General features: G+C 37.9%; 2 protein-coding genes across 2 annotated transcripts in view; one reads left to right on the plus strand and one right to left on the minus strand.

The window, feature by feature from the left end:
- LOC120773042 overlaps positions 1-27,624 on the plus strand; it is a 364,532-nt gene that overhangs the window by 48,398 nt on the left and 288,510 nt on the right. The gene's annotated exons all lie outside the window — the stretch shown is intronic.
- LOC120773045 (protein insensitive-like) lies at positions 26,523-27,414 on the minus strand. The gene is made up of 2 exons (XM_040101976.1): positions 27,293-27,414; positions 26,523-27,227 (listed from the first exon to the last, which is right to left on the minus strand). Exons 1-2 carry the CDS (start codon positions 27,316-27,318, stop codon positions 26,651-26,653), a joined length of 603 nt encoding a protein of 200 aa, XP_039957910.1. The 5' UTR covers positions 27,319-27,414; the 3' UTR covers positions 26,523-26,650.

Below are 27,624 nucleotides of genomic sequence, written 5' to 3' on the forward strand. Positions count from 1 at the left end.
AAAACTTTACATCTCAATTGCCTACTCAGTCCAAAGAAACACCTGTTGGCAAGAGTTATTCTGCGTTGGATTTCGAGGCTGACATTGTTGTTGCTGTTACTACTGATTCTAAAATAGACGAAATTATCTACAACTTCGAAGTTATGACTTCAGCAGTGACGTGGGAGCCCAGCTGTGAGTACGATGACTGTTTGTTTGATGACAGGAGATATTTCGTCTTGTCCTCGTTCACTGTTAGACCCATTTACTTTGCTTCCTTATCCAGTCTGGTGAAAGCAGAACTGACGGCGCGGGTGTTGAGGCCAATTTTATCATTTATGCTATAAGAAATTCACCTGTGTATGGTATAACAGCTGCGGTGCATTCGAAGCTAACGTGTTTTCTCCTTTTTGTTATTGCCTGCCAAGGCCGTTGGCCCTAGAGTTATTTTTTTCGTTTTGTTGTTTTTTGCTGCGTTTATTGTCTTACTTTGTATGACCACAGCTTGGTTGCTCATTACGGCTGAACCTGATTTCTCGTTTTGTTGTTGTAATTTTTCATGGCATAGTCTTTATTACTCCAGTTGGCTGCCAACTCAGCCACAGCTGCGGCGTATATACATAATTATAATTAAAGCGCGTCGATGCCGGCGTCCACCATGACATCCGGATGCGGATACGAAAGCGCCATATTCTAGATATCATAAAGCCAAACTCATTTTCATACTCGGCTGCCTCTACTCTCTACTACCATCTCCACGCCAAGTGTGCTTGCAACATTCTTGTAAAGCCCTGCATCCAACGAGTGCTGTGCTGCATGCTCTGGCGCTGGTGTTTGCGGTTTGTCAGCTCGGTTGGCAGCCGCCTCGTTTCTTCGGCTGACATCAGAGCGCCACATTTGCATTTAGCTAAAGTGTTGCTTTCTTGGCGTTATTATTTCTACGCTTTCGTTATTGTTCTTGCCATTTTACTGTCTCTCCTTTAATATTACATTGTTGTTTTTGCTGTGTTGTGTTTCATTCCAATCTATTTGATTATAATGTAATGATAATTTTTTATTACGCTTTCGCTGTGAGTTAACGTTGAGCTCGGAGCTTTAATATTTATAGGATTTACGCAGATAATTGAACAGAGAAGTCGCTATTTAGACGAGAGACTGTTTTAATGATTCTCATATTAGCATGATTTTACATTTTTCATTTCACTCGCAGTTATCTAGCTAAGCTGATAGCGACAATATTATTAGCAAATGCGCTTGAAAGTCGGACAATGTCAAAACTTCGAGTACTCATCAGTCATACTACTTACGAATGTGATCAGCTGTTCAGCGGTGACTCGAAAGTAGTGAGGTGTTCCATAACCTAACCTAATATGGAGTGGTACACTTGAAGATTTAAAGTGATCAGCTGTTCAGCGGCGACTTGAAAGTAGACAAGTATCAGAAAGACCTCTTATAAGGAGAGGTTTACTTGAAAAAGTTAAGTGGCCAGCTGTTCAGACTTGAAAGTAGCAAGGTGCTCCATGTACTATCAGAAAACCCGAATACTGTATGGTGAGGTATACTTCAAAAATTCAAGTTATCAGCTGTTCAGTGGCAGCTTGACAGTATCAAGGTGCTTCGTTTGTTAGATAAACCTAACATTATCTAAGGAGAGGCATATTTCAGAATAAATATTTTAGACATTATAAACTGTTTTATTCATTATTTTGTTTATAAAATTCTTTGGTATGACTGATTTATAAAATATATACATTTGTAAAAATCCATAAAAAAAATTAATGTCAATATTGAATATTGAATTTATTCAAAAAAAAATTAAAAAGTTGGTATTCTTGTATTCTATTTTTTAACAGTAAACTCTTCATTTGACACCATATTCCAAAAATACTGTAATATTATTTTATAATTAAATTATAATGTAAAAAAGTGGCAACCCTCTTCTAAATATATTTTCAAATGTAAACTTTCTTAAATGTCTTCAAATGAATAATCATATTTATGATATACATTTTTTCTCAAAAACTTCAAACAGGTGGCAACCTTTAAATATTTTTAAATTAAATTATTCGTACATAATATGGATAATCTAAATAAAAATGATCTTAAAAGGTTTTAGTCTCTTAAGTGAAACTCCTTACGTTGCGAGCTGGTGTCGATGGCTTTACTACCCATTTTAAAGAAACGTTACCTGCACCTAAAATTGCAATGGTGCATAAATACATATATGTATATAAAATTATATATATTTGTTTTATATAATCACTTTTTCATCCCAATATAAATAATCACTTTATGAAACCGGTTACTTTTCTGCGGCAGTATCATTAGTGGCAAGCGGAAATGCAGCTCTGCAACAGCTGTTGAGCTCAGCAAAATGTCAAAATCAAACAATTTAAATATTTGGCTTCCGCAAAATTTGTTCGCGCAGCTGTTAAAGTGCTACTAACGCTAAACGTGAATAAATAGTGAATTTTAGTGAATACATTATATAATATAAATGAATTATATAATTAGATGAAGAGTGTTGAAAAGTAACTAGTAGGTACATCTAAATCAGTTTGTTCGTGGGCAATCGTCGAAGTTGTCCTTCAGGGCTGGTCCAAAAGGTACATATGTTTTTACAATTAATCAAGCGGTTTCTTTCATTTTAAGTATGTAATTCATTTAAAGGAATAGTATCAAGTGTTAAAAGTAAGCCTATATATCATTCATTGTTAGTCTTCGAATCGAAACTATTCGAGGTAATAACACTTTATGGTTGTGTCTATTTGCAAGTTTGCAGTAAGAAAAAACGATTTTTGTTTTTTTGAAACATTTTATTTAAAAAATAAATATCAATAATGTACAATTACATAATTTAATGTACTCAAATAATGGGTGATTAATTTTGAAGGATTTCCGACAAAAGATTTTTCTGCTTAAAACTATCTCAAATCGTAAAACGAAATAATTATTGTTACAATAGAAGGATATGTAGGTAATGATCGAAGGGCTAGTTATAATTTTAAATTCTGATGAAAAGTCGCTTTTTGAGAAAAACTCGAAGTTTTTACCAAAAATACTATTATCCCTTCTATAATTATCTGACAAGTGCATCTAAGAAGGTCGTATGAAAGTTTCACGTCGATCGGTGCAGCCGTTTTGGACGCATTTCCTGACCGACTTTGAAAACATCGTTTCAAAAAAAACGCTTTTACGGGTTTGAAGCCGATTACACTAAGTTAAAATTTTTGTAAAAATACGCTTATAACTCGAAAACTGTTTTTCGGATCAACTTAAAATTTTTGGAGAGTACATTCAAATATTGGGTAGTCGAAAAACTATTTTCGTATTATATCATACCATTTAGTGTTGGAAAGGTGAGATTTTAAGCTTAATTTAAGCAAAAAAAAATTAAAATCGGTGAAGTTGAAAAAAAGTTACAGCTGTTTAAAAATGAGTGAAAATAATGAAGAAAATTTGGTATAAAAAAGGGAAGAATGCCATGCAAGCCACTAATGAAATTTGTGTAGTTTACGGAGAAGATGCTGTATCAGTTCGTGAAACACAACAATAGTTCACTCGTTTCCGTTCTAGAAATTTCGATGTGGTTCGATGGTCGACCGTCGTTGAAAAAGTCGATGAAATTACGGAAAAGATTGATCAGGACCGTCACATAAGCAGCCATGACATCGATAAAGAACTGAATATTCATAATCAAATGGTTTTGATGTTCGGGTACCACATGAATTGTCTGTGAAAAATTTAATGGACCCAATTATCATCTGCGATTCTTTGTTGAAACGAAATGAAATCGAACCATTTCTGCAGCGAATGGTAACAAAAGACGAAAAGTGGATCAAGTACGACAATAATATGCGACCATGATCTTTAGGTCCAATCGTGGTGAACTCAACAAATGGTCGCAAAGCCAGGATTGACGACTCGAAAGGTTATGCTGAGTGTTTGGTGGGATTGGGAAGGAATCTTCCAATATGAGCTGTTCCAGCCTGGTCGAACGATTGATTCTACATTTTACTGTCACCAACTGATGAGATTGAAGCAAGCAATCAAAAAAAAACGGCCATAATTGATTAATAGAAAGGGCTTCGTCTTCTATTAGGAAAACGCTAGACCACACACATCTTTTATGACTTAGCAAAAACTGGGCGAGCTTAGCTGGAAAGTTTTGATGGATCCACCATATAGCTCTGACCTTGCACCATTGGACTACTATTTGTTTCGATCATTGCAGAACTTCCTTAACGGAGTAAAGTTGGCTTCAAGAGAACCCCGTGGAAATTACTTGTCGCCGAGAAACTAGAAAAGTTTTACACTGATGGAAAAATGTCTTTAGAGGAAAAGCGGCAAAAATTGGTCGACCAAAATGGTACATATTTCAATATACTTTAATTAACGTTCATTATTACTGATTCAATTCCATTAATAAGAATGGGTGCTACAATTTGATATTTGCCAAGGGCTGCGGCACGAAACAAATATATATACATATAAATATTGCACAAGAGGAGAGGAAAGTTACACAAAATACCACAAAGTAAACATGCAAATCATGTTGACCGCACCATTTCTTCATTCCTTCAACTATCGCTGTTTACAGACAACTTAAAGTGGGAGAATCTTAATTTCCGCTATGAAATTAGGTCACAACAGAGTTAAGTTGTTAGAAAAGTGGAGGCGAAGGAGCAGCTGCCACAGTTTTGTAACCAAAGCCAACGGTCGTGACACTGAACATTGAATACCGCAACAGCGATAAGTGGTTGTAAAGAGGGAGAGCGAGAGCGGAAGATACAAAAATTAGGCGATAAATTCAAATAAATTGTGTTAATTTAACCGCAAGGGAAGTTTAACTTGCTCAAATGGCGCATAGCAGGAGCGGAAGTGAAGACTGTGTGTAAGCCGTACGTACATAGTTTGTTAGTCACTGTAGTGTGGTCTGTAGTTTGGTTAAGCGAAATGTCCAAGTGTGAGTTGGTATATACTTATATATTTCTGTATGTATCATCGTATATATTTTCCAAGTGCCTGTACGTGTGGATACGAGGTCAATTGTTGGCTGGCGTGCTGAAAGTTAGCGCTGCGAGTGATGTATGGTCTACGAATCGCGGAGCGCGTTCTCGGTTCCTGTTTGAATTGCGAAAAAGCGGAAGATTTTGAAATATAAAACACATAAATGTGGCGAAATTATCCCTGCGCATGCCTCTTCGATCCACCCCGCTCGCCTCGATCCGTTTTGTTTTTGCAGCACTCAAATTACATTTAGCATTGTAACAATTTGTTTTATTTATAATGAGGCATTTTGTATGCCATTGCCATGCTTACGAGTGCCGCTGTGGAGTGCATCGTTTGTTAGCTGAAATGGAGCGGAATTGGAGTGCCCGCTATTTGCATTGCGGTTGCGCTTAGTTGTGTTGCTGCGGTTGGTGCCGTGGACCAAAAGGAAATTGTAAATTGCTGTGACGTGGAAACGAATTTCTGTGATTTCTCTGCGAATTATGGGGATTATACAAATATATCCTTTTATTATTCTTACTTTTTCGAAAGTAGAACGCGTACTCTGGATGTTTCTTAATGGAATATTTTATGTGGATGAAGTGAAATTTTCTTTAAGGGTTTACTTTAGAAAACATGCGGCTTATAGTATTGAGCTGTGGAATATGTCTCTTCTCATTCGGCTGAAGATTGGGCATTCGCATAAGTAATGTTCCAGCGTCCTATCATCACTTAGGCCACCATAAAGCCCACTGTGCTTCCGGGTGATAACAAATTTAAGCGCCATCCAGCAACTCAGCAGTTTTGATAAAATACCTGTTTCGTTCCTACTAAGGCTGCCTGATGTCTCTTGGGTTAGAGTATTTGAAGCCGTGGAATATGTCCCTTCTTATCCGGCTGAAGGTTGGGCATTCGCCTAGATTATGTTCCAGGATCTCATCATCCTCCGCGCATGTCCAGGATTTCGCCGAATGCCCTGTGATAACCCCTTTACTGTTACTAAGCTCCCTTAGTAACCCTAAAATAACTTTGTGGTATGCCCAGTGATAGATATGCTCTAAGACCTGAGGTGTTCCTCTAGAGTACACTGCTTCAAACAACCCTTGAAGGAGCTGAGTGGCCTGCGGGAACTTAGGGGAATTGTGTCTCAAGCTGCCACAGAGCGGCCCAGCTCGTTTGCCTTTTCATTTCCTTCTATTCCTTTATTACCGGACACCCAGATGCTATTCACTATCTTACAATTGCTTGCTTACATAGCTTAACGCAGTGAGACTTAGTGTTGTCGCTACGGAGAGACTTAATTGCCACTTCTGAAGGTTTATGGACTTTCTGTTTTGTGTGGAAGTCGACTTAACACTTTCTGTTTTGTCCAGAATTTTATCCCGAAAGACCGAATTGTAGTCATGTAGTTTGAAGGTGCATTCCGTGTATGGATTACTACAAAAAAGCCAGTTCCTGTTCCTGTTTCACCCTTTGATCCATCAGTGAATATGTAGATTTCGCCGTTGCAATTGCTGATCATAGAACCACAATCCCAATCTTCTCTACTGAGGAATGAAAATAATGTGTTTAGTTTCTTGTGGGTCTCCTTTTTTTGGTTGCACTACCAGCTTAACCCGATTTCATTGACAAGGTCGAGTATGATAGACAAGAATAAAAAATCATGCGCTGGCTGGTCGTGTGCATTGCCTCATATCTCGCTTGAATATATAATGGATGTCAAAGATAACCTCCAGACTTCAACCACTTTGTTGAAGTATGCGCTCGTAATCCCCATAAAGCAGGACCGTTGCACTTCTTTCACCACAGCACCGCACCATAAGTTGGTATGTGGCGGATGATACTTGTTTAGATCCAATACAACATGTGGGGGCGTAAAGCTCACTTTGGAGCAATCGCTCTTCGGCAAGAGTTCCAGATTCGAAGGGCTTTAGAAGCTTTGCTCTCAATGCTCTCAAAATGTATGGAGCAAGTACAAATCGAGCGATTTAGTACATTCAGTGGTGATTGTTTGAGCAGGACAACTACAGGGTTCGTCCGGAAAGTAATAGGACTGAGTTGATTCAAAAAATTTATTGAACCAATTAAAAACTTTCAAAATAGGCTCCATCTGCGTGGATGCAGCGCTGCCATAGTGATTTCCAAGCATTGAAGGCATCACTGCAAGCATTCTCCGGAATAGCTTTGAGAGCCGAGGTGAATGCTGTTTGGATCCCCTCTGTCGTCTCAAAATGCTTGCCTTTCATCGGCCTATTCAGGGAAGAAAACAAAAAAAGTCCGGGAGGCCCATCCTAGCTGTAGGGCGGCTGCGGAAGCGTTTTGATGCCAAAAAGGCAATGAGCATCGTTTTCACTTTGAATTTGCTCATTCTTCCTTTTTTTGGGCGAGGAGACGCCGGCGTGTGCCAGTCGGAAGATTACCTATTTGTCTCGGGATCATAGTAAGCCTGCTTAATCATATCAAACGCCTCTGTCGCAGATTTACCTAATTTCTCACAGAATTTATTCGCGTGCCTCTGTTTTAACGAACGCCGCACCACTCGCACCACTAACAGAAACACTTCGGTGCTCGGAGATAACCGCTCGTTCGTTAGCTAGGAATGCCCTCTACCGAATCCAGTCGGAAGTACAGTCGTGGCGGCAAAAAATTAGTCACAAAAAATGGGGTTTTTAAACATTTGAAATCTCTGATTGGAGACATTGAATATTTAATCAGGTCGTTAAAGGAATTCTGAAGCTGATTTTTTTGATCATTTTTTTGATTTGTAAAAATACTTTCTTAAGCTTGAGGTCGAAAAGTTTTCCTTAAACTTTAGCTTTACCATTCTCTAGTTGCAAATCGTTCATTATTGCAATTTATGCTTTAATATTTAAATTCAAATTTCTAAACAAAAATCTGAACTCGTATGAAAAAGTAAGCTTTTTCGCGCATCAAAAGCTTTCCTTAAATGAGTTTGCACTGTAATGACGACTACATTACTTTTATATAAATGCCATTCCGTATATGAAAATTCAAGCTTTTGACTTCACGACGCTTAACAAAGTCAACACAAAATAAATAAATCATAAACTTAATCTTATTCTTGAAATATGAACCCAAATCCAAAGATGCACAAAGTAAACGCGATATCCGCACGAACAATATATTTAACTAAGCGGTGACATTTATTAAAATCAGCATGAAATGTTTACAAACGCTAACCGAGTAATAAAACGCGGAATTTATGGACTTTGACTGCTAAACAAAAGATTAAGAAGAATGGTGAGAAACAACAAGGGGAAAATATGAAAAAAATTAAAATGCTGGCTTTCACCTGTAACTAAAACCAGAAGCGTGTATTATATATATTTACATACATACTATATATATCCGAATTGAGGATCTAGAGCGACTACAAGGCGTGGAAAACGCACGAATAACCTGCGAAAATCGCCATAAATCTTTGCATAAATCACAATCAACACCGAAACATTTGTATTGATGTACATCTACGTTCTTATTTTCTAAGGACAACTGCCGTAATTTTCCCCCACTAGCGATTTCGTCATATCGCCCGACATTTTCAATGCCAAAAAACTTCGCGAGCTTCCGCTTTCTACGCAGATTCGCATCATCCACTGCAACGCTGGAACTGTCGCGACTTTGCAACAATACCGAATGTCAACGCCAATATTGACAATGAACTTCGCCAACTGCGTGTCGTCTCTAACCTCATTGTTGGCCCCTTGTTTATGCATCCTACCTTGCCGCTTCGTTCTGTTGGCATCCCCGGCCGTTCGACTTTTATAATTTGTTTTTTTCTTTTCACTGTATGAAACACATACAAACCTCTATATACTCCTGTTGTTTCTACATCGTTCTTCATTGTCTTCCTCATCACCTTTAAGGGTGTCGCTCCACCTTCTCCCTAAAGTTAGTTGAACAATACTGTTTATGGCATTTACTCGTATATGCTTTGTTACTCGCTGATGTGTCTATTAGAGTGCGAGAAGCGAGAAGTTTCTCTCCACTGTGTGAGGATTACTCTGTCAACATGTTCCTTAATTCGTAATTGAAAGCAATTGCTTTCTGTATTTTACAAAAATGTGTCTTACCTTCCAGTCCACAACCTTTTTTATGTTCGTGTGAAGTTTGAGCTCGATGAGTATGTTTCAGTTTTTGTGTTTCCAGTGGAAGTTCGATTAGGATATCGTTGAAAATATTTCAGAAATGTTTTTTGGAGTGTAGTTTATCACGAATGCAAGTATTTGAGTGGAATTCGGTGAAGTTATTAAAAACTTGCCTTATGTGATTCGTCCATCTAACACTTTAATTACAATAACATTGCAAAAGTTAAAAAAACAGTGCTTGAGGTTTTCAACATCTCCTAAGGATCAACAGATTGTGGTTAATGTTTTGGTTGTGAAGTAAAACACCAGAATCTTTGGAAAAATTACGCCGAGTAGAGGTCGGTATATGGATGCTTGACAACGTAGCTGAGGACCCTACATTCATCGTTCGCATCATTATTGATAACGAGACGTGGGCTTATGAATATGACGGCGAAATTGTCTAACAATCTAGTGAATGGCGTTCCAAATGTGAGCGTCAATCGAAAAACCAAAATTGGATGAAGTCACTGAAGACCATATCATTACAAATGTATGAAGAATTGTATTAAGCGTAGGCAAACTTGTATTGGTTAAGCAGCCTATTTTGAAGCGGAATACTTAAAAAAGTAGTATTTTTTGTCACTCCATGTCAAATTTGATCAGGTAGTAAGCATAATTCTGTGTACGGGCGAATTGAAGATGATTCGAGATAGCTTAACAAGCGGTTATAGCACAATGGTATCTCCGTACCCTTTCCTATTGAATTCAATGCCATGCTGATAACTAAGCGATATCTTCAGTTAAACAAATAGCTTTTAAAAGTTGATTTCATAATTATACTTTGTTATGTTTGCATTCTATCTGATTTACTATTTCATAATAAGAGGCTTTAATTCCAAACTCCAACAGCCGAAAAAGCAATTGAAATCTTAAATGATTTCTATTTTTCCAGTTCAAATAATTATATAAAGCCGGGTTAATGTGATATATATTTTATGTAAACTAAGAGCATAAACTAAATTCTCTTTAAATTATTACAATTTACTTTATTAAATATTAATTAACGCCACCTAAAAATTATGCCACGCAGATAAACTGAATGACTGGTTGCCTGCCACGCGCATAAATTCCTATGGTATACTCGTACAAGTATATTTATGTTGGTATAATTACAGTGGAGGACAAAAATATGATAACATAAAGAGTTAAATAACCTGGATGTACTTGAATAACCGCTGCTCTAATTGTCTCATTTCATTCGGTAATCTGTTTTTTAGAAAGGCCTATTAAACTCCAATTGAGACCTATGAACCAAATTTCAAAGCTATTTTACAAAATTGTGTGATTTTTTCGAAGATGTAGGCAAGAACTAACTAATTGCAAGATTTAAATTTTAGTAAGGAAATGTTCTTTTAAAGAGGTTTATATAAATAAGCTCAGTGGATAAAGTGGATTCTCCAGTGTAGAGAAAGAAGCGAAGCAAATGGGTCGGGTAGCGAACGAGGTCAAGACAAAATATTTCCTATAATCAAATAACACGGTCATGTCGCCCGAATGGATGAAAACACTCCAGTTCTGAGAGTATTTGACACAGTACTCGCCGGGGGAAACAATGGAAGAGCAAGATCTCCACTCTTTTGGAAAAATCAGTTGGAAAAAAACCTGGCTACACGTAAAATCTCCAAAGATGTTTTATTTGTCTTCAGCCCCCTTCTCTTAACTTATAATAAAACCAATTTGTCGGAATTATTTTGCACACCACTGTACACTCAAATGAGCGAGCTTATGAATGCATGTATGCTAGTAAAATAATTCTTTGCGTTCCATGAAAATCATATTCATTACGATTTCCTGGTATTGTCGGTTGCTTTGGCTGGTTATTTTGCGTATTTCAAAATGGCATTTGAATAGTTTAAGCGTGACCACAAAGTGGGGGCGGGAGAAGCGAGCGCAGTCGACGTGAGTAATGGCAAGAATGAAGGAGTCGGTTGGTGAAACATTTAAATATGAATAAATGGCAAGCATTCTAATGCGAATATTTATGCAAAGAATTCATTAGGGATGCCCTTAATGTCAAAAAACTGTTTTTCAAATTAACTGTTTTATTTATTTGAAGAAGCGAAAGTAAGGTTAATGTCCTGACAAATGACAAATCGGCTGGTATTAGAAATAAGCTCTACGGCTTTAAATATATTAACAGTTATCTAAACTCGTTTTTAAGACTGTACCAAGAAAATGAGGTTGCCTCATTCCAAAAAAATACACTTGAAGTGATAATTAATTTATGCACCCAGTTTTGGAGATATCGATCTGATATTTTGCACATGGCCTCTTCTCTTTAATATACTGCTCATTTGTCGGAACCGCCGATATTGGGCCACCATAGCGTATAGCTGCCATACAAGCTGAACTATAATCGAATTTGTTTTCCAAGAAAATCGGAAGGTCACCATGGACACCATCCAAGGCAACGTCATAAGCTCCGGTTTGTTCAGATCGGATCATTGTAGCCATATAAATATATATAGGTCAGAAAAACAAGTTCTTGTGTGGAAAACGTTTTCATGTGTGAAGTATATTAAAGCTTCGGTGCACCTTTGGTTCCACCCTAGTACTCCGGCTTACAACGTATTTATATGCTAGCAATGGCGCTCGTATATGCAACAAGCCATGCGAATGTCCTTTTATGCTGCGATCGCTACTGTGGCGATTGTGTGGCCTGCATTACGGCCACATTCCCGGAATGTGACCCATTAAAATGGCATTTGAAAATAAACAGTATTATGATAAGTGCCCCGATAGTGTGCTTGTCATATAATTTTTATGCAATGAAAGCCCGCGCACGTACCAGACGTGTGCGCCCGACACGAGTCCACACATGCGCTCTACCACACGCACACACCATCGCACTAGTTCACATTACGTATATAGGTATGCTTGTGTGTGGGCGTGTACTCGTACTCTTATGCTCCGCTGTGTCCTTGCGGGCGACTGTTGGCAAATTGTGCGACACTTAAACAGCAATTAAACGTTTTAGTAGTTGCATAAAAATAGCGTGAGCATTTTGAGTAGCCTCTTTAACGGGAATCTAATTCAATGAAAGCGTATATAACGAGTAAGCGCTTGATTGATTTATAACAGCACTCGATATTCGTGCGATTCTGAGTAGTTTAATGCGGCAAATGAGTGCTAAGGCTTAGTGATAAAAGTTTTAGTATGTCTTGGATTTTTTAGTGAAGTGCTTACTTTCGAAGACGTAAACTTTCTTAAGATCAGTATTTTTTATGGTTTGAATATTAATTTATGGCAAAGAAAAATTAAGCAAAATGCGATAAGATGAAGTTCAATGACTTTTTCATATTTTTTCTTCGTATCACCAGTTGCTGATTTATTGAGCTTCGAGCTTTCAATGGATAGTACAGGAATTATGAAGGAAATTTGATATATTTCTTTTAAATCTGCCAATACCACAATGATATGCAACGATTTTAAGATTTTGTGGATAAGTATAACCTACATGGTGTTCTGAAACACAATAGAGTTGGTTGGCACTTAGGCTATCATTAGACCCATCTAGTTTCAAGAATAATGGATTAAATCTTATCCAAGAACTCCGTAGATTTAGTAATATAACTGATATTTTTCCACCCCAACTGTCCAATGACTTTTAAGTTGAAACATTGGAAGTCATCGTGGAACATATCCCGTCTTAACCAGCTAGAGCAAGGCACCAGGGAAACAATAGATCATCTCACTTGTCTCACATTGGCAAGACTATGTCGTAAGCATCTGTGTTATGGTACACTGAAAGAAGTATATATACTCAGGCCACAGAGTCTGAATTTTAAGTGTCAAGCGCTGGCATCCTAAAGGATGACTACTCCTCATGGACCAAGTGACTGAACTCTATCTGGTATCGCAAAGGACCAATACTGTTCTATGCGTGCATTGACCTATCAGACTAACTTAACCTAACCGGCTGAAGGCTAGGCATTCGTAAAATAATGTTCTTTCGTCTCATTATCATCCTCCGTGCATACTTTGTATTCTGTCGATTTCACCTAAACAACTTTCTTAAGGTGGTAGGCGCCTTAAGATGACCGCTACAAAGCTACTAAGTACCGCTTATCTAAGAGTGTACACTTTTTGGTCTGTCCACCATCAAAACAACCCCAAAGTACTTTTTTGGTATGCACTGTTGGTGTTTCATGGTGTTTCAAGACCAGAGGAAACCTTCTAGAGTTCATTGCTTTAAGCAATTCTGGAAGGAGTTGAATGGTTCCAGGGCAACTTTGCGAAATTGTATAACGTTCGTTGTGTAAAGACGAGAGACCGAATTTCCCACTGGGAGTTCAGTTATTACCTCCTTGCATAACCTTACCAATGTGTGACTTTGTTTTGGCGTTACGGATATCCGTTAGAAGTTTAATGGTTTTGCTGGTTAAAGCAGAAACCCACTTGAAGCCTTTAGCTATGCCAACAATATCGGCCTGAATGACTAAATTATAGTCATTTAGTTTGAAGCTATCTTCTTCTTATGGATTATTGCGAAAGAGGATCGCTTGTATTCCCATTTCACCCTTTTACATAGATTTCACCGCTGGGACCGTTATCAATATGATAACCTGAGTTTGATCGTTAATTTTTTATAAAAACTTTATGCTATGGTCGTCCCATATCGGCGGTTCCGACAAATGGATGGCTGATCAAAGATCGCACGTGAACTACTATATGTAGTTCTTTGTGAGGCCAAGCTTCTGCAGCCAAGCTTTCGCGAAGCCCAGCTATCTAGTAGTAGAACATAAGAGCTGCTCCCATTCTACCGATAGCGGTTCTAGGTTACCTCATAAGCTTTACAGTTTCCTGCGTTTTCGCCGTGGCCTGGCACCCATACCAGTCTTATTACAAAGGCACTCGCTGCTATTGATATCGAGGTTACGCACTCTTTGGCCATTCCTGAACGCACTGTTAATGAGTTCAAGGCAGGTATCGCCGCTTTGTTATCTGGGTGGATGGGAGCTTCTCTGAAGGGGGCTACACTCCAGAGCAGTAAATCTACTACTCACTTAATGGCTGCAACCTAGGCCGTGAAGACACTGCGATAGTCAGGAAGTCTGAACCTGAAGTTTATAGAGAGCTCCTGACACTAAACCCATCCGTAAAGAAGCTCACTACACCAGAGGACCACTTTCTGTGAGAGACGCCACCGTTTGACAATGGCTCCTCTACAGTTGTACAAGGCAGTCGATGCCTCCTTTGCTCTCTTCGATATTCGGCTTCCATGGAAGCTTCATTAAGATCAGTATTTCAAAAACTGAGTTCGGGTATATAAAGGCAGGCTCAGCTCGTTATGTTGAACATGTATTTATATATATGTAAATGCTTTGCAAAGGTTTCTGACGTTTTCTTTGGATGTCACCAACTTCGCGGCAAACTGACTCTATTCAGGGTATAAAAGTCGTTAAAACTCGGCGTCTTTTCGAATAAACATCCAACAACAAGTGAAAACTGAGGTCTAACCATCAGAAAGACCATTCCGACAGTTAAGTTGGTATTTATGCCTTTTAACTTGTTTAATAATACTAAGGACAAGTAAATATTATACTTAATTCTTAGACTCGAGGCTATAACTATAGTAAGATATCAATAATCGCCTCTGTTATGCGCCTCATATCCCCATATCCCCGATTTGTGTGCCCTACTTCCTCTGTACTCTTTTGTATTAAGATTACTGCCTTCTACATATTTCGGATTTCTCTAAATAATTGAGTCGTGTCCAACAAAATGCTTTCACAGAAATTTCTGCAAGCAAATCTATATCCATATGTATGTGATTATGAGAGATTAATTGCGGATATAAGCACATTTGCACTGAGATATGAGATGAATGCAATTTAATTTATGAAATTCCTGCAGCAGCCACCAACCGAGTGTACAAATATTATAAATAAACAAAAATTTGGATATATGCATGTGCTTCAATGCACAGACGATTGTTTTAATTGTTGTTGTAGTGACCCAAAGCTCTATTAGAATGTAATATAGCTACACAAGCTTATATGAATTATTTGAAGGCATTAACTTAGGCATGCAGCTACAATTCCTTTCTCGACCCTGACATATTTTAGCTTCTGGGGCGGAAGCTTTGCCGAAAGATTTTGTTTTGGAATTTTCTCATATCGTATTTATCCAAAAGAATTTTAGTAAGATGTAAACATGCGTGTTTTTCTGTTGAGGCAGGGAAGCGTATTAATTTCTTTCTTAGAAAAATTTTTGCATTTTATTAGACGCAAAATATGAATGTCGTCATCTGGAAACAACTGGTTTCTTTCGGTAACTAAACTTTTAATTCGTAGAAGAGGTTTTTTCCCACGCAGTTTTTTGAAATTGTTTTCAATTGATTATAAAATGTGTACATACTTGTCTTAATCTTTAATCTAAAAGTTTCTGTTCCTATGAGCAAAAAATAGTAAGACCTTGTTCATAGTTTTAGCCAGGAGTCACACGCAAACGACTCAAATAGTATTCCTTGTTGACCGTTTGGCCGGTCGGAAGGAATTCGGAGTGATGATTTTCCAAAATGGTTTTCACTGAAACTTCCGATATTCCATCGATGCCAGTAAGAGCTCCGACTGCTAATCGTCGATTCTCAAGCACCAATTCCTTTATTGTCGACCCTCTTTGAATAATTCGTACCAATCAAAAACACTTGCTCGCGGCGAAAAATTATCACTGAAGGCCTTTTCCAACATTCAGAATGTTTCGACACCAGAAATTTGATTCCGAGGCACAATTTTGCTTTCATATTAGTGTGGATGGTAAATCCGAAGGCTTTCAAGCCTGCTTAAGAGACTTGGTTACCAACCTTAGTACTGTAGGTCACCGAGAGAGCAGTACTTGGTTGGATAAAATCAATTCCGATGTGCATTCTCGGTAAAGCTTTTGGAAGTATTCTTCTTCATATTTAGGCCTTCCTAAATTAATTTCCCATGGGTGACATTGGTAAGCGTTACCTCTTTTTGCATACCCTCGTAAAGCCTTGCATCTACCGTTTCTTCCCCTATAGGTCGCATCCTTCCAAACAGTTCTGAAGTAGTAAGAATTGCTTTATTATTATTTATTATTTTTATTTTGTTACCCAAACCGTCATAAAATACATTTTTCTCCTTAACAAAGCAATTTCTCGCAATCAATAGTTGCTAACGACAGTATCCATCAAGATATTTGTGAACCATCAGCAAATCATTAGCGACAGTTGGGGAAAAGTATAGATATGATGTTACTTTTAACAATCGTTCACACAGGCACTTCATATGATGGCCTCCCACCCACCCCACTATAGCTCCACACTTTTACCTAACGCACAACACTCCCACTTATCGTGCCACTTAAGAAAATGTAATGCAACTCGCCACTTATTTGCTACAAATTCCCTCAACCACACCATCCATCATCTGCCACCATTCCTTATAAGTTAGCACCGCACGTAGCGCTCCGTTCCTCAGCTCGACGCTGCTCTATGCTCACTGAGCGTAAATGTTGATTAAACACTTCTGCTATTATAAGTTGGCAACTCAGTTAACTGTTATTGAAGGCACAGTCACTTGTGTTTCCTTGGCTGCAACGGCATGCCCGCAACACCAATTCCACTGTAGCGCCGGAAGAAATCAAATGCTCTGCACTCGATAGCGAGCTTTTACTCTCTTCGCCATTTCACCATTTCACCGATTCTTCGTCCTGGCTTGCTGGACAACATAGAACACACACATAAAAAAGCGCAATCATTATCAATGACGGGCTCTTCAGCGCACTCATCATCGTCATCATCATCATCAGCGGCAGCAGCAACGCCATCCTCAGTAGCAGCGCCAACGTCTGTAGAGTTATCAGCCACTCCACCGTTGCCAATCGCTGATGACCCGTCGGTTGGCAGAAGTGTTGATGCTTTTAACTGGGCAATCAGCAGCCACACCAAGCGTTATTTCTTTTGCTGAGTTTATTTTTATTGCCATCGTTTATTCCACAGATTTCTCTTCAAGTCGAGCAGTAGGAATAATAAAAAATATTGTTGCAGGCAGCGCGCTTGGTGATCAGTGCTCAGCACTCACCACTCACCACTGCATCAATACTCACGTAGTTATCAGTTATTGCCTTCACTTTGGTCTCATTCATTATGAGAGATTCTTCTTCTTATTACTATTTCTTGCCGTTGCTGTGGTCAATGGCTAGTGCTAGTCGGTTGCTGACAATTTGGAGGCGTTGACTATGCTTAATGTACCAAATATTGACGTTTTCTTTGGTCAGTCATTTTGGCCTCAATTTCTTTTCAAGGCATAAGTCCTTCAATACGCTCTCATTCCATCATTTCCTGAATACCCGAATGAATCTTAGCCAAATACCAGTTAAAAAGAAAAAGCGGGATAAGGAGATAAGGGATATATATTGCGCAAATCGGACTCCGGATGCCGTTAGTTCTATTTTTCTGAAACAAGATAATAACTTTGGATTATTCGTTCCTGTTTTTAACCAACATATGTATATAGTATATCGAAGAAATGCTAACCTTAAAATTCACAGCTGAAAAACTTTTACTTCTAAGTGAAGCATATGAACTTTGTAGACCAGAACATTCTAGACTTAATTATTCTCTCAACGAACTCACCATATATTTAAGTAAGAGCCTCGCATGAGTGAAGGCGAAACACGGTCTGACTTAACCTTCTTTTCTTTTTCGGCTGCATCCCTCAAAACTTAGATCACTGTTCCGCAAAGTCTACTCCTGATAGCGGTTTCTCAGCTCATGTATCGACGAAGGATATCTGGCTGGGGGTGAAGCCGCTGGAGAAGAGGCGCAGTAAGCTTTTTTACTGAAGGATCGAAGCTCAGAGGGAAAGTTAGAGGAGTAGTTTTCTGTATGGAGTATGGTTAAAATCTACTGCTTATTGTGCGCTCAAAGTTAGTTAAGGAGTGTCTGAACTCATTATCGATAGCATCAAACTTCTATATTATCAGATTCGTCCGTGCGCCTGGTCATAGCGAAATCGCTGGAAAATGCAAAACTGATGAGGTCGCAAAAGAGGGTATCCTGTCCCGATTATATTGAGAGACAGAGTTGGGTCTCCGTTGTTCTGTGCCGTTCTATTGCTGGACTTCTAGACTTCGTGTGAACAGGTGCTAGTCAGCAACTAGTTCCTGCGCGACTGCAAGATCTTTCTAGCCTCTGAACTTTTTGCACTCAGTAAGGTTCATCTTGCCGCATTTGAAGGAGTTCTCACTGGTCATTGTCCAATAGGCGTACCTGCGGTAAGGCAGAGATTTTGTCGGACGTTAACTATCAAAGTTGTATGGAAGAAGTGTGGTTTACATACGGCCATTTTCTCCTGAATTGTCCGAATTTCGCAAGACTGAGGTTGAAACGTCCCGACGGTCATATATTTGGGGAATCTGGAAAAAAAAATTGTTGAATGTTCAAAATTTTGATGATTTTGAGAGACTTTTCGAGGAATACTTGGGACTATAGCAACAGACTCGCGCTCTCTGTTGTTTAAGTGCGTTCCGCTTTTGGATGTACCTTTTACTTTGACTCATCCTTCGTTTAGAAGACCTATTGTGAACAAGGTCTGCTTCGAATCGACACTATAAGCGTGAAATATTTATTATCTGTTGAGAATCTAATCGTGAAACGTCGACAAGCATTTTCGGTAGTCCAATATAGATGAATAGAGGTAGTATGGTTATAAAAAATACTTTAGCAGGTTCTGTCACTTGCGAAGAAGTGTTTTATAAAAAGGATTCTTGGCTTTATTCCATTGCTTTTATAGCCAATCCTCTAAGTTTGCTTCGAACGCTCATACAAATCAGATGGCCACCCTCTTTTAAAAAATATTATAAGAAGATTTTTTTGCTATACTCTTCTCTTCGTTTTTGCGCTTCGGTGATCAAAAGTCAAATGCATTTTTATTTATCATTTGTGCTTTGCAACCCTTTCGCCTTTCAACTGGCGAACAAAGAGATCGAGTTCCGCAATCTAGATGAAAATCTTCAGCCTTGAGGTGGAAGCCGTGGACGAAACGCACAAACTACAACAACAAAAATAGACAATGCAAAATAATCCGAGTATAGACACGTGCATGACTTTATGTAAACATTTGTATGTATTTTGTATGTATGTACATATCTATTTGTGTACTTGTGTGTGTGCAAGAATGCACAGATAGAAATCGAGAAATCCGTATAAGCTGACAAAAAGCTAGAAATTGCTCTCCATTGAAAATTTGGCTTATCGCGCAAATCGAAAAGCCAGCGACGACAAATGGCTGTGGAAGCTGCTCGACATGGTTGATTATATACATACATATGTATATTTATATGAATGTATGTATAGGAGTATTTAAATGTTTGTTTGTGTTGTTGTGCTGCATGCTGTGTGCTCTACTGCCAACTGGTCGGTCGTTCGGTCCATTGCATTGGAACTGTGACCGAAGGCTAAAGATATTTATCAGTGTGCTTACTTCATTTCCTTATGTACATAAGTACATATGTATATGTATATATGTATGCATGTGTGTGCATTCTTATTAAACATGCTCATTGCTTCTATGCCGGAATAAAGATAATATCAACAAATGTCTGCTGCAGTTTTTACACTTTCTTGTATGCTTGTGTATGTGTGGGTGTGTCATAAACACACATACATACATATATGCAAGCATGCAACATATACCGCTATTTATCTGCATGACTTTGTGCAAATAACCAAATACAAATACAAATACAAATACAAATATAAAGCCAAGCAAACAGGCGCACAAAGCAAACAAATATCAGCAACAACAACAGCAATTGCAACGCCAACAAAAGAATGTGTCTCTTATTCACCATTCAACTAATCTTTGCAATTTCCCCCAAGTGATAAAACAGCCAAGCCAAGTTAGTGCCAGCCGCAAAGGCGCTGCACTCGCTTCACACACACATCTACACGCCGCCCGGCCGCCCACCCGCACAACACTCCTGTCTATTGCGCTGAACAAAAGTACCGTTGAACTATGTCCTTTCTTTGTGTCAAACATTGCGCTGAGTCATTCATTCATTCAGTCACTCACTCATTCATGCCGACACTCGCTCTTGATGTCCCGTTGTCTGTCTTCTCGCCGTCTCTGTCTCATATGCTTTTGCTTTCTTCATTTTATTTTTACTGTTCGCGCGTCTGCGTTGAATGCATTCGCTTCCGCATTGATGGCGAAAGTTGCCAGACTTTTTTTTGAAGCTTTTCTTGCAATTGCTTATTTTTATTTGGCATGAAGAGAGAGTTTTGGGAGAAATAGTGCTGTAAGAAAAATAGTTTAGTGTTATTTGTTATTTTAATTGCAATTTAATTGCTACAAGGATTCGTATATATGTAGTTCTAACTGTTAAAGCACAGTGGTGTTGAAACTGTAAGTAACATATGTATTCTTGGTTAAATTATCTCTATTTTCTTGATTTGCTACACAATGGCCCAAGGATATCAGTAATGTGTACATAAGGGCACTAGAGATTGATTTGAGAAACCAAGCGAGGTCAACTAGATCCTTATTTCGCACGGCTCCTTCTAAGATAATCCTCCCCATATACTAACATTTTGTATTAAAGTCCATTATTTCTTTTAATAATATTTGTGTCCAAGAATCCAAGTACCTGTTCATGAACTGTTGTCTCCATGAGAGGCGAGAGACTTAATTAAGGGATCATTCGGTTCATAAATAGAACACCTTGCTTCTTAATTGCCTTCTAAGCCCAAAGTTTTAGTTTTTGACGACACTGGTTGCATGTATGTATGTATGTACTCGTACTTCACCGCTGACTTTTTCTTCGATGTTTATGCTTCTTTCAACACGTATATGTCCATAGCTTTACCAAATTACGATTTTTATTCGAGACATGTGAGCTAAAATACTGACTGCTTGTACATATATTAGTATGATGTATTCCTCAAGTCATCGACCAGCATTATAATGGTTTGCCCCGAAGCTTTATAAAAAAGGACCGTCCTTCTCTAGATCAATGATTTCAATATCTTAAATCCGGACTCTTTAAAGAAGATTCAGTAAGCTCTAAGTGAGTTCTATTATCATATATTTTGTGTATTGAGCAAGGTACACATCCCAAGTAACCAATAACTTTCATGCATTCTGCAGAAAGAAAAATCAGAGACTCTATAAAATGCATATGTAAATGATGATCTGAGTCGACACCAACAAATCTCCCAGTTTTTGAGATATTGATCTGAAATTTGCAAAAATCCGTTTTCTGCTTTTTTTCTTATCCTTTTCCCGCTCACTTGTCAGTGTCGCTGATATCGAACCACTATAGCATACCGTTGACTTATAAACTGGATCATTGTAATCAAGGGCTTGTATGGAAATCTTTTTAATTTCAGAATTCGGAATGAGTTATTGCCTAAGCTAAGCAACAATCCCCGAAAAAATTGTTTAGGGCGGACCGCTATTACATACAGTCCACAAGATTTAGATCTTTTAAGGCCCTTTCATGCTATAAGAAATGAAACCGTTAAGGGTATTATAGCTTCGGTGAAGCCTAAGTTAATGTTTTTCCTGCTCTTTGACAAGTCGAGTAACGGTAATTTATCGGAAATTTTGTTAAACTCCAAGTACTATATTTACATTTAGGGTAAATTTTTAACTGTAATTTCTATCAGCTTGCATCTGAAGCTCTTTGTACTCACTCTATACATTCTCTCGTTTCTTCAATTCATCAATTTAGATCCCCACGATTCTTTCTTAGTGCAGTGTCTTTTTTTCCGCTACTGTACGGAAATTCTTTCTCGTATTTAATTAAATTTTGAAAGCAGACAACACTTTGCTTCTCTTATTGTGATTAAGAGCAGGGTCGCTTTTCACAAGACCAATAAACCAAATAAAAACCAAAATTTGACTACAAAATAAAGATGTCTAGGGAATTCAACATTTTTATTTTATGAGACTTTCTCAAATGAGGAGATGAGATACTAATTTTTTATATTTTTTTTTGTCTAGTCCTTACTAAATGTACCACTGTCTCTGTGAGAGGTACGCTCTTTCCATGCAAGGGTATAGTGGAACACGAAGTGACCAGAAGAGACTGAGGATATTCGTTCATAATATCTTGTTTTAGTTGCTGTCTTATACTGAATCCATTTATCTTTTCCTATCCTTTCTTCTTTGTACACGCATTAGAGGGGGTCGATTTTTTTACTATAAAATCGCATATGTGGGTAATGTTCTACGGATCATTCGAAACAACTTTTCCAAAAATACCGTGTCTAACACCGGTTCCAAGCCAGCGACTTTTAAGCTGAAGTTTAAAAATTCGGAATAATCGGTTGTTTGGGAGATATGTGATATAGTTGTCCGATCTATCCAATTCTGACAAATGTAGATCAATACAGTGACTAAGGGCGCCTACGTATTAAATTTCATTTGGATATCTCAAAATTTGATGTACAAATGTTTATGGTTTCAAGAAAACTTCATCTTAAAAATCGCTGGCTCGAAACCGGTTTCATGCCTATAGTTTCTTAGGAAAATATCGTTTAGCGCGTTTCCGCATACGCGATTTTTCCGTGTTTTTGACGCCCTGTAGATCGGCCTCAATAACAACGTCGGTAGTTCTGCTTTCTCCAGACTGAACAAAGAAGCGAAGCAAATGGGTCTGGTTTTGAACGAGAGCGAAACGAAATATTTTCTGTCATTAAACAAACAGTCATCACATTTGCGACTTGGCATCCACGTCATTGTTGATAGTCATAACATCGAAGTCGTAGATAGTTTCGTCTATCTTCGAACCAGCATTAACACCAGCAACAAGTAGGAAATTGTTAAGTCCCCTCTCGACAAACAAAGACGAAACTCTACAAGTCCCTCATCTTTCCCTTTCTGCTATATGGCATGGACAATAGCAGTCGGCCTTTGGAGTGTTCGAGAAAAAAGTTTTGCGGACGATTTATGGTTCTTTGCGCATTGGCAACGGCGATTCAGTAGCCGCCGTTGGAAGCAGAGGAAGAAGAATCCTTTGGAGAGATCAGATGAAGAAGGTGCTAGCTGCACTTGGTATCTCGAATTGGCGCCAACGAGCGAAAAGTAAACAACTGGCGCTGTGTTGTTGACTCGCCTATACCCGCATAAGCGATTTCTACGCCAGTTAAGAAGAAGAAGAAGATCGGCCCGCACTAATATACAAGTACATATATACAACGAAGGAAACCACAATCAACAGCTGTTGTGTGCTTGTTGTCGAATTGGCCTCCCGCCTGCTATTCTTTCACGTATCGTTTACGATCAAGGATAAATACCAGGCAGAGTGGTAAGAAAGACAAACAACACCAAACTGCTATAACTCTTCAATGTTGTTCGCTGGTTTTCTGTTTTCTCTTCCACTAGGAAAATAGCAACTGAGCTAAGTTAGCATTTGGAAATATTATCCTGAAAGTCGTACATTTAGCACCCGCTTTCTTTCGCTGTTTGTCTTTTGACATTTCTCAATTTGTCGTCGACACTTGTTATGGACTGTCTCTCGTGCAGTTGTGTGCACGCAATTATTGCGCACACTGTTGCTGCCAAATTGCAATATTTTCATCAACTTTTGTTGTTTTTGTTGGGTTTGCAAGTTGCTTCGCTCCATTGCGTCAATGACTCAATTAAACTTTAGTACTCGCACTGCACTTGGGCTAACGGTCACCGACACAAATGTAACACTAACAGCAATAACAACAAAAACTAACTTCAAGCAATGCTTGCTGAGGCTAACACGAGCAATAACAACAACGCATTTTAAATAAACATTATATGGAATTGAAAAAGCGAAAAACAAACAAAAACAAAAGCACAAAATGTAAATTTACAAGTAAACTTTTTCCAACTAACTTCATTTCGTTTTGTATACTCTCATTCTCATGCCTTTCTCTAATTTTCTTTTTTTCTTCTCATTGCAGGTAATGCATATTTATGAATTGAACACTCTGACATTTTGCGCTCTTTGCTGCTGCATTTGTCGGTATGTATGTATGTAAGTCCTTACTTTGTTGCCGTGCAAGTGAACTGCGCTGCATGCGCCAGAGATGGAGTCGGAGTCAGCTGGGCTCCAGCTGGTGTCGGAAGTTGTCGGAAATATGTCAAATTTGAATAATGGAATTTATTAAATGTTGGAAAATTATTATTAGATTTGCTTGACTTAATGCAATTTCATTATTATACATGCTGAACCGAGGCAAAAGCAACAAGAATGTTCACAAAAAGTTGAAAATAGAAGGGTGTTAACCAAAAATCAGCAAGGAGCAAGGATAAACGTGCAGGCCTTTTGAATAGCGTATGTGAGTTTAAAGGGTTGTTTGGGTTCTTTTTTGGGGAAGATAAGGAAAAAAGTTGTGTGCTGACTCTAAAGCAACTCATGAAATTTATAAAAAGAAAAAAATGTTAGGGATAATTCATAGTTAAGCATTTGTTTACTGATTATTTGGAAAAATATATTCCTTTTCAATTTTTTCAGAATATGATAACCTCAAAATTTGTTCAAAATATTAGACAAGTTCTTGGTTTTTTTGATTTTTATACTCTTGCAACTAGTTGCCACTGATCTTTATATGTAGTTTTGTTCACCTAACGGTTGTACGTATTATCTTAAACTAATCGAGATTGATATAGGGTTATATATATGTACATATATAAATAATCAGGATGACGAGACAATTTGAAATTCGACTGTCTATTTGTCCTTTCATCCGTTCATGCAAGCTGTAACTTGAGTAAAAAATTAGATATCTTGATGAAACATCTTGAATGTGCCTTAGTGAAAAAATCTAGTTCGTAGATGGGCGTAATAGGACCACGCCCACAAGCTGCCTTTAAAGGAAAACCTATAATATGCCATAGCTAGGCAAACATAACTATAGGATTGCAGAAGAAAGGGGCAACAGTGTGCTGAAAATTTGTAAACAAGTGGGCGTGGCCTCGCCCTCTAATATGTTGAATGTTATCTCCTAAGCCTCTAGCAAAAGTCAGCATTGTGAAATTGGATGTAATAGGATGATAGCTCCACACACGCTCCATATAACGGTACTAAAGCGCAATAAATAAATAACTAAATACGCCAGAGACGGTTAGTATAACCTCCGAGATGGTATGAGAGGGCCGTAAAGAAACCGGTGTAAAAATTGGACAATAGGCGTCACACCGCCCTTTTGATAAAATCACATACCTCAGGACCTGCTCGGCTGCTTTTATTCTTCGGTACATAACATTCTTCTAAAATTCTTACTTCACAGTTCAAAAGTACGCGAAATCGGGCAATAACGCCTACTTCCCATACAGCATTAAACTCCACTTGATTCGTTCACTTTCCAGTATAAAAATCAAGAAAACCTATTCAAGCTCCTAGGTACCGAATATGTGGACCCCAGTATCTATAGTTGACTTTTTACGACAAATATCGGTCAATGTGTGAGATATACAAGTATATATAATAAAAATTTGGGGATAATCTTTTCTTTAAAATCGTATGCCTGTGTGTCAAACATGGGTTGAATTGGTCTATACTTTCATTAGCTCCCATATATCGAACGATCTACGAACTTCCGACTGACTTTGTACCGCATATATCGGCCAACATGTGAGTTATCTCAGAGAAAATTATATAGCGTGTTTTACCCATAACAGTATATCTTTGTGCCCAAAATGGATAAACTTGGGCGAAAACTAGACCTATATATTAAACATATAACACCCAGGTGACTTTACTCCATATGATTGGCGATTATAAGTGAAGTACCTTAATGAAACTTATTTTTAATATGTGAAGTGTTATTACGATGTGGCATTGCCAAAAAATAGATATAATTGGGTCGATACTACCCTTACTCACATATTCTAAAAACACACTGAAACTTTTTTCGTTGGATATTTTTAATTTTTCCCCCATTTGAACTTAATATCGGAACCTCATTTTCAATCGAAAAGTTTTTGCGTAAAAATAGTTTTTTTTATTTAAGAAGGTAAGCATTTTCTTGGTTGGAAGCACTAACATTTTGAAAAGGAGAATTGAACTACACCCCGGCATCGTGCGGTCTGATACATAATTTTTCCTTCCTTTTTTATATCACCTTTCTTTTTCAGTAGTTTTCATTTTAGTTTTATTTCTTTGGTTTAAAAAATTTTTGAGTTTGGTATACTAATTATTTTTTAATGTAATTAATTTTATGAATTTGTGGCAACATTTTATAAATTACTTTACTTCCATGACGTACTTGAATAAAATGGTCTAATCATTTGATAAGGCTTTTAAAACAAAATCTTTTAAATATTTTCAAGATAACAATCACACTGAAGTATTGAAAACTGTCCAAGGTTTTTTCTTTGTTGTATGGTTTCAAAAATATTTTTTCTACAAATCTAAACTCATGAAATATTTTTTATTTTACAATAACAATTTACTTTGGTAAATGAACTCGTCAGAAGAAGCTTTGCTAACAAAACCAACAGCGAAAACTGGGTTCTTTGCTTGCACAGGTGCCACACAGGGATTCTTTTATAAATGACGTTACGTTGAGTAAAATTCTATTAAATTGACGGGTATAGTCCCAACCATTTAGAGCGGTACCCCGCCTCCGTCACATTCATGCATTTTTTAATGATCGCGTTACGAACTTCTCTTTCCTTGCATTGAAAGCGTTTCTTCACAAAATATAGAACATCTTTGACTTTCAATGGATCCAGTGGTAGCCTGGGTATACCGTTTGGTTGTTGATGTCTCGATGATAGTTTGCCGGGCACCGAATGTGTTGCCAGCGTATCATAATCGAATAATATCGTCAAGAGTGATTGTGTGCAGGCCTCCAACGAATCCCATTGAATAGTGTAGAATTCTAACTTCGATATGATGGTGCCATTCGGTCCAATATACATGAATGTTCTGCCATCTTTTCTTCTCTGCTCGTCTACTTCATTATATTGTATACTTTTTTCAGATTTACGCTCCTCCAAATTGATTTCGTTGTCGTATTTCGGGTATAGCAATATTCGATGTCTATATGGAAGATCTTCTATTATAGGACAGCCGGGCAGCAGGTCTTCTGCGAAGATATGTGTCTGCACTTCAACACCGCTTTGATTGTAAAACCTGCAGTTGCAGATGTCTCTATTTTAAAGAATATGATAAATGAGAGTTCTAAACTTATTTGCTTATTGAAAATTGAAATATACCTTGATGAATTAGGTTGGTTAGACATTATGAGGTACTTTTTTATAATTGTGTTAGACTTAATTTTTGAGTGCTTATGAATTTGTGTTTCCAGGCAGACGCCCAATAATTTTGTTCACATGTTTTGTTATTACAGTTTTTTTCACATTAGCCTGTTGAAATTAAGTAACTGCACTTCCGCTCTGTAGTCGAAAGAATTTTTCAGGCACTCTCTGAAGCTTAACTTTGCGTTGCCACTCTGGTAAGATTTTTATAATGATTTTTAAGTCGTTTGGCCATGCAGTATGCCTAATGCATCAAATGATTTAATTTTCAACAAATTTCAGATTTTAAG

Source organism: Bactrocera tryoni, chromosome 3, assembly GCF_016617805.1.
Source record: "Bactrocera tryoni isolate S06 chromosome 3, CSIRO_BtryS06_freeze2, whole genome shotgun sequence".
NCBI classification, from domain to species: Eukaryota; Metazoa; Arthropoda; class Insecta; order Diptera; family Tephritidae; genus Bactrocera; species Bactrocera tryoni.

Bases quoted from the DNA above. Each gene is read 5' to 3' on its own strand.
- LOC120773045 (XM_040101976.1), bottom strand. From the start codon at position 27,318: ATGTCTAACCAACCTAATTCATCAAG. The intron at 27,228-27,292 runs GTATATTTCAAT...TCTTTAAAATAG, and splicing joins AACCAACCTAATTCATCAAG to AGACATCTGCAACTGCAGGT.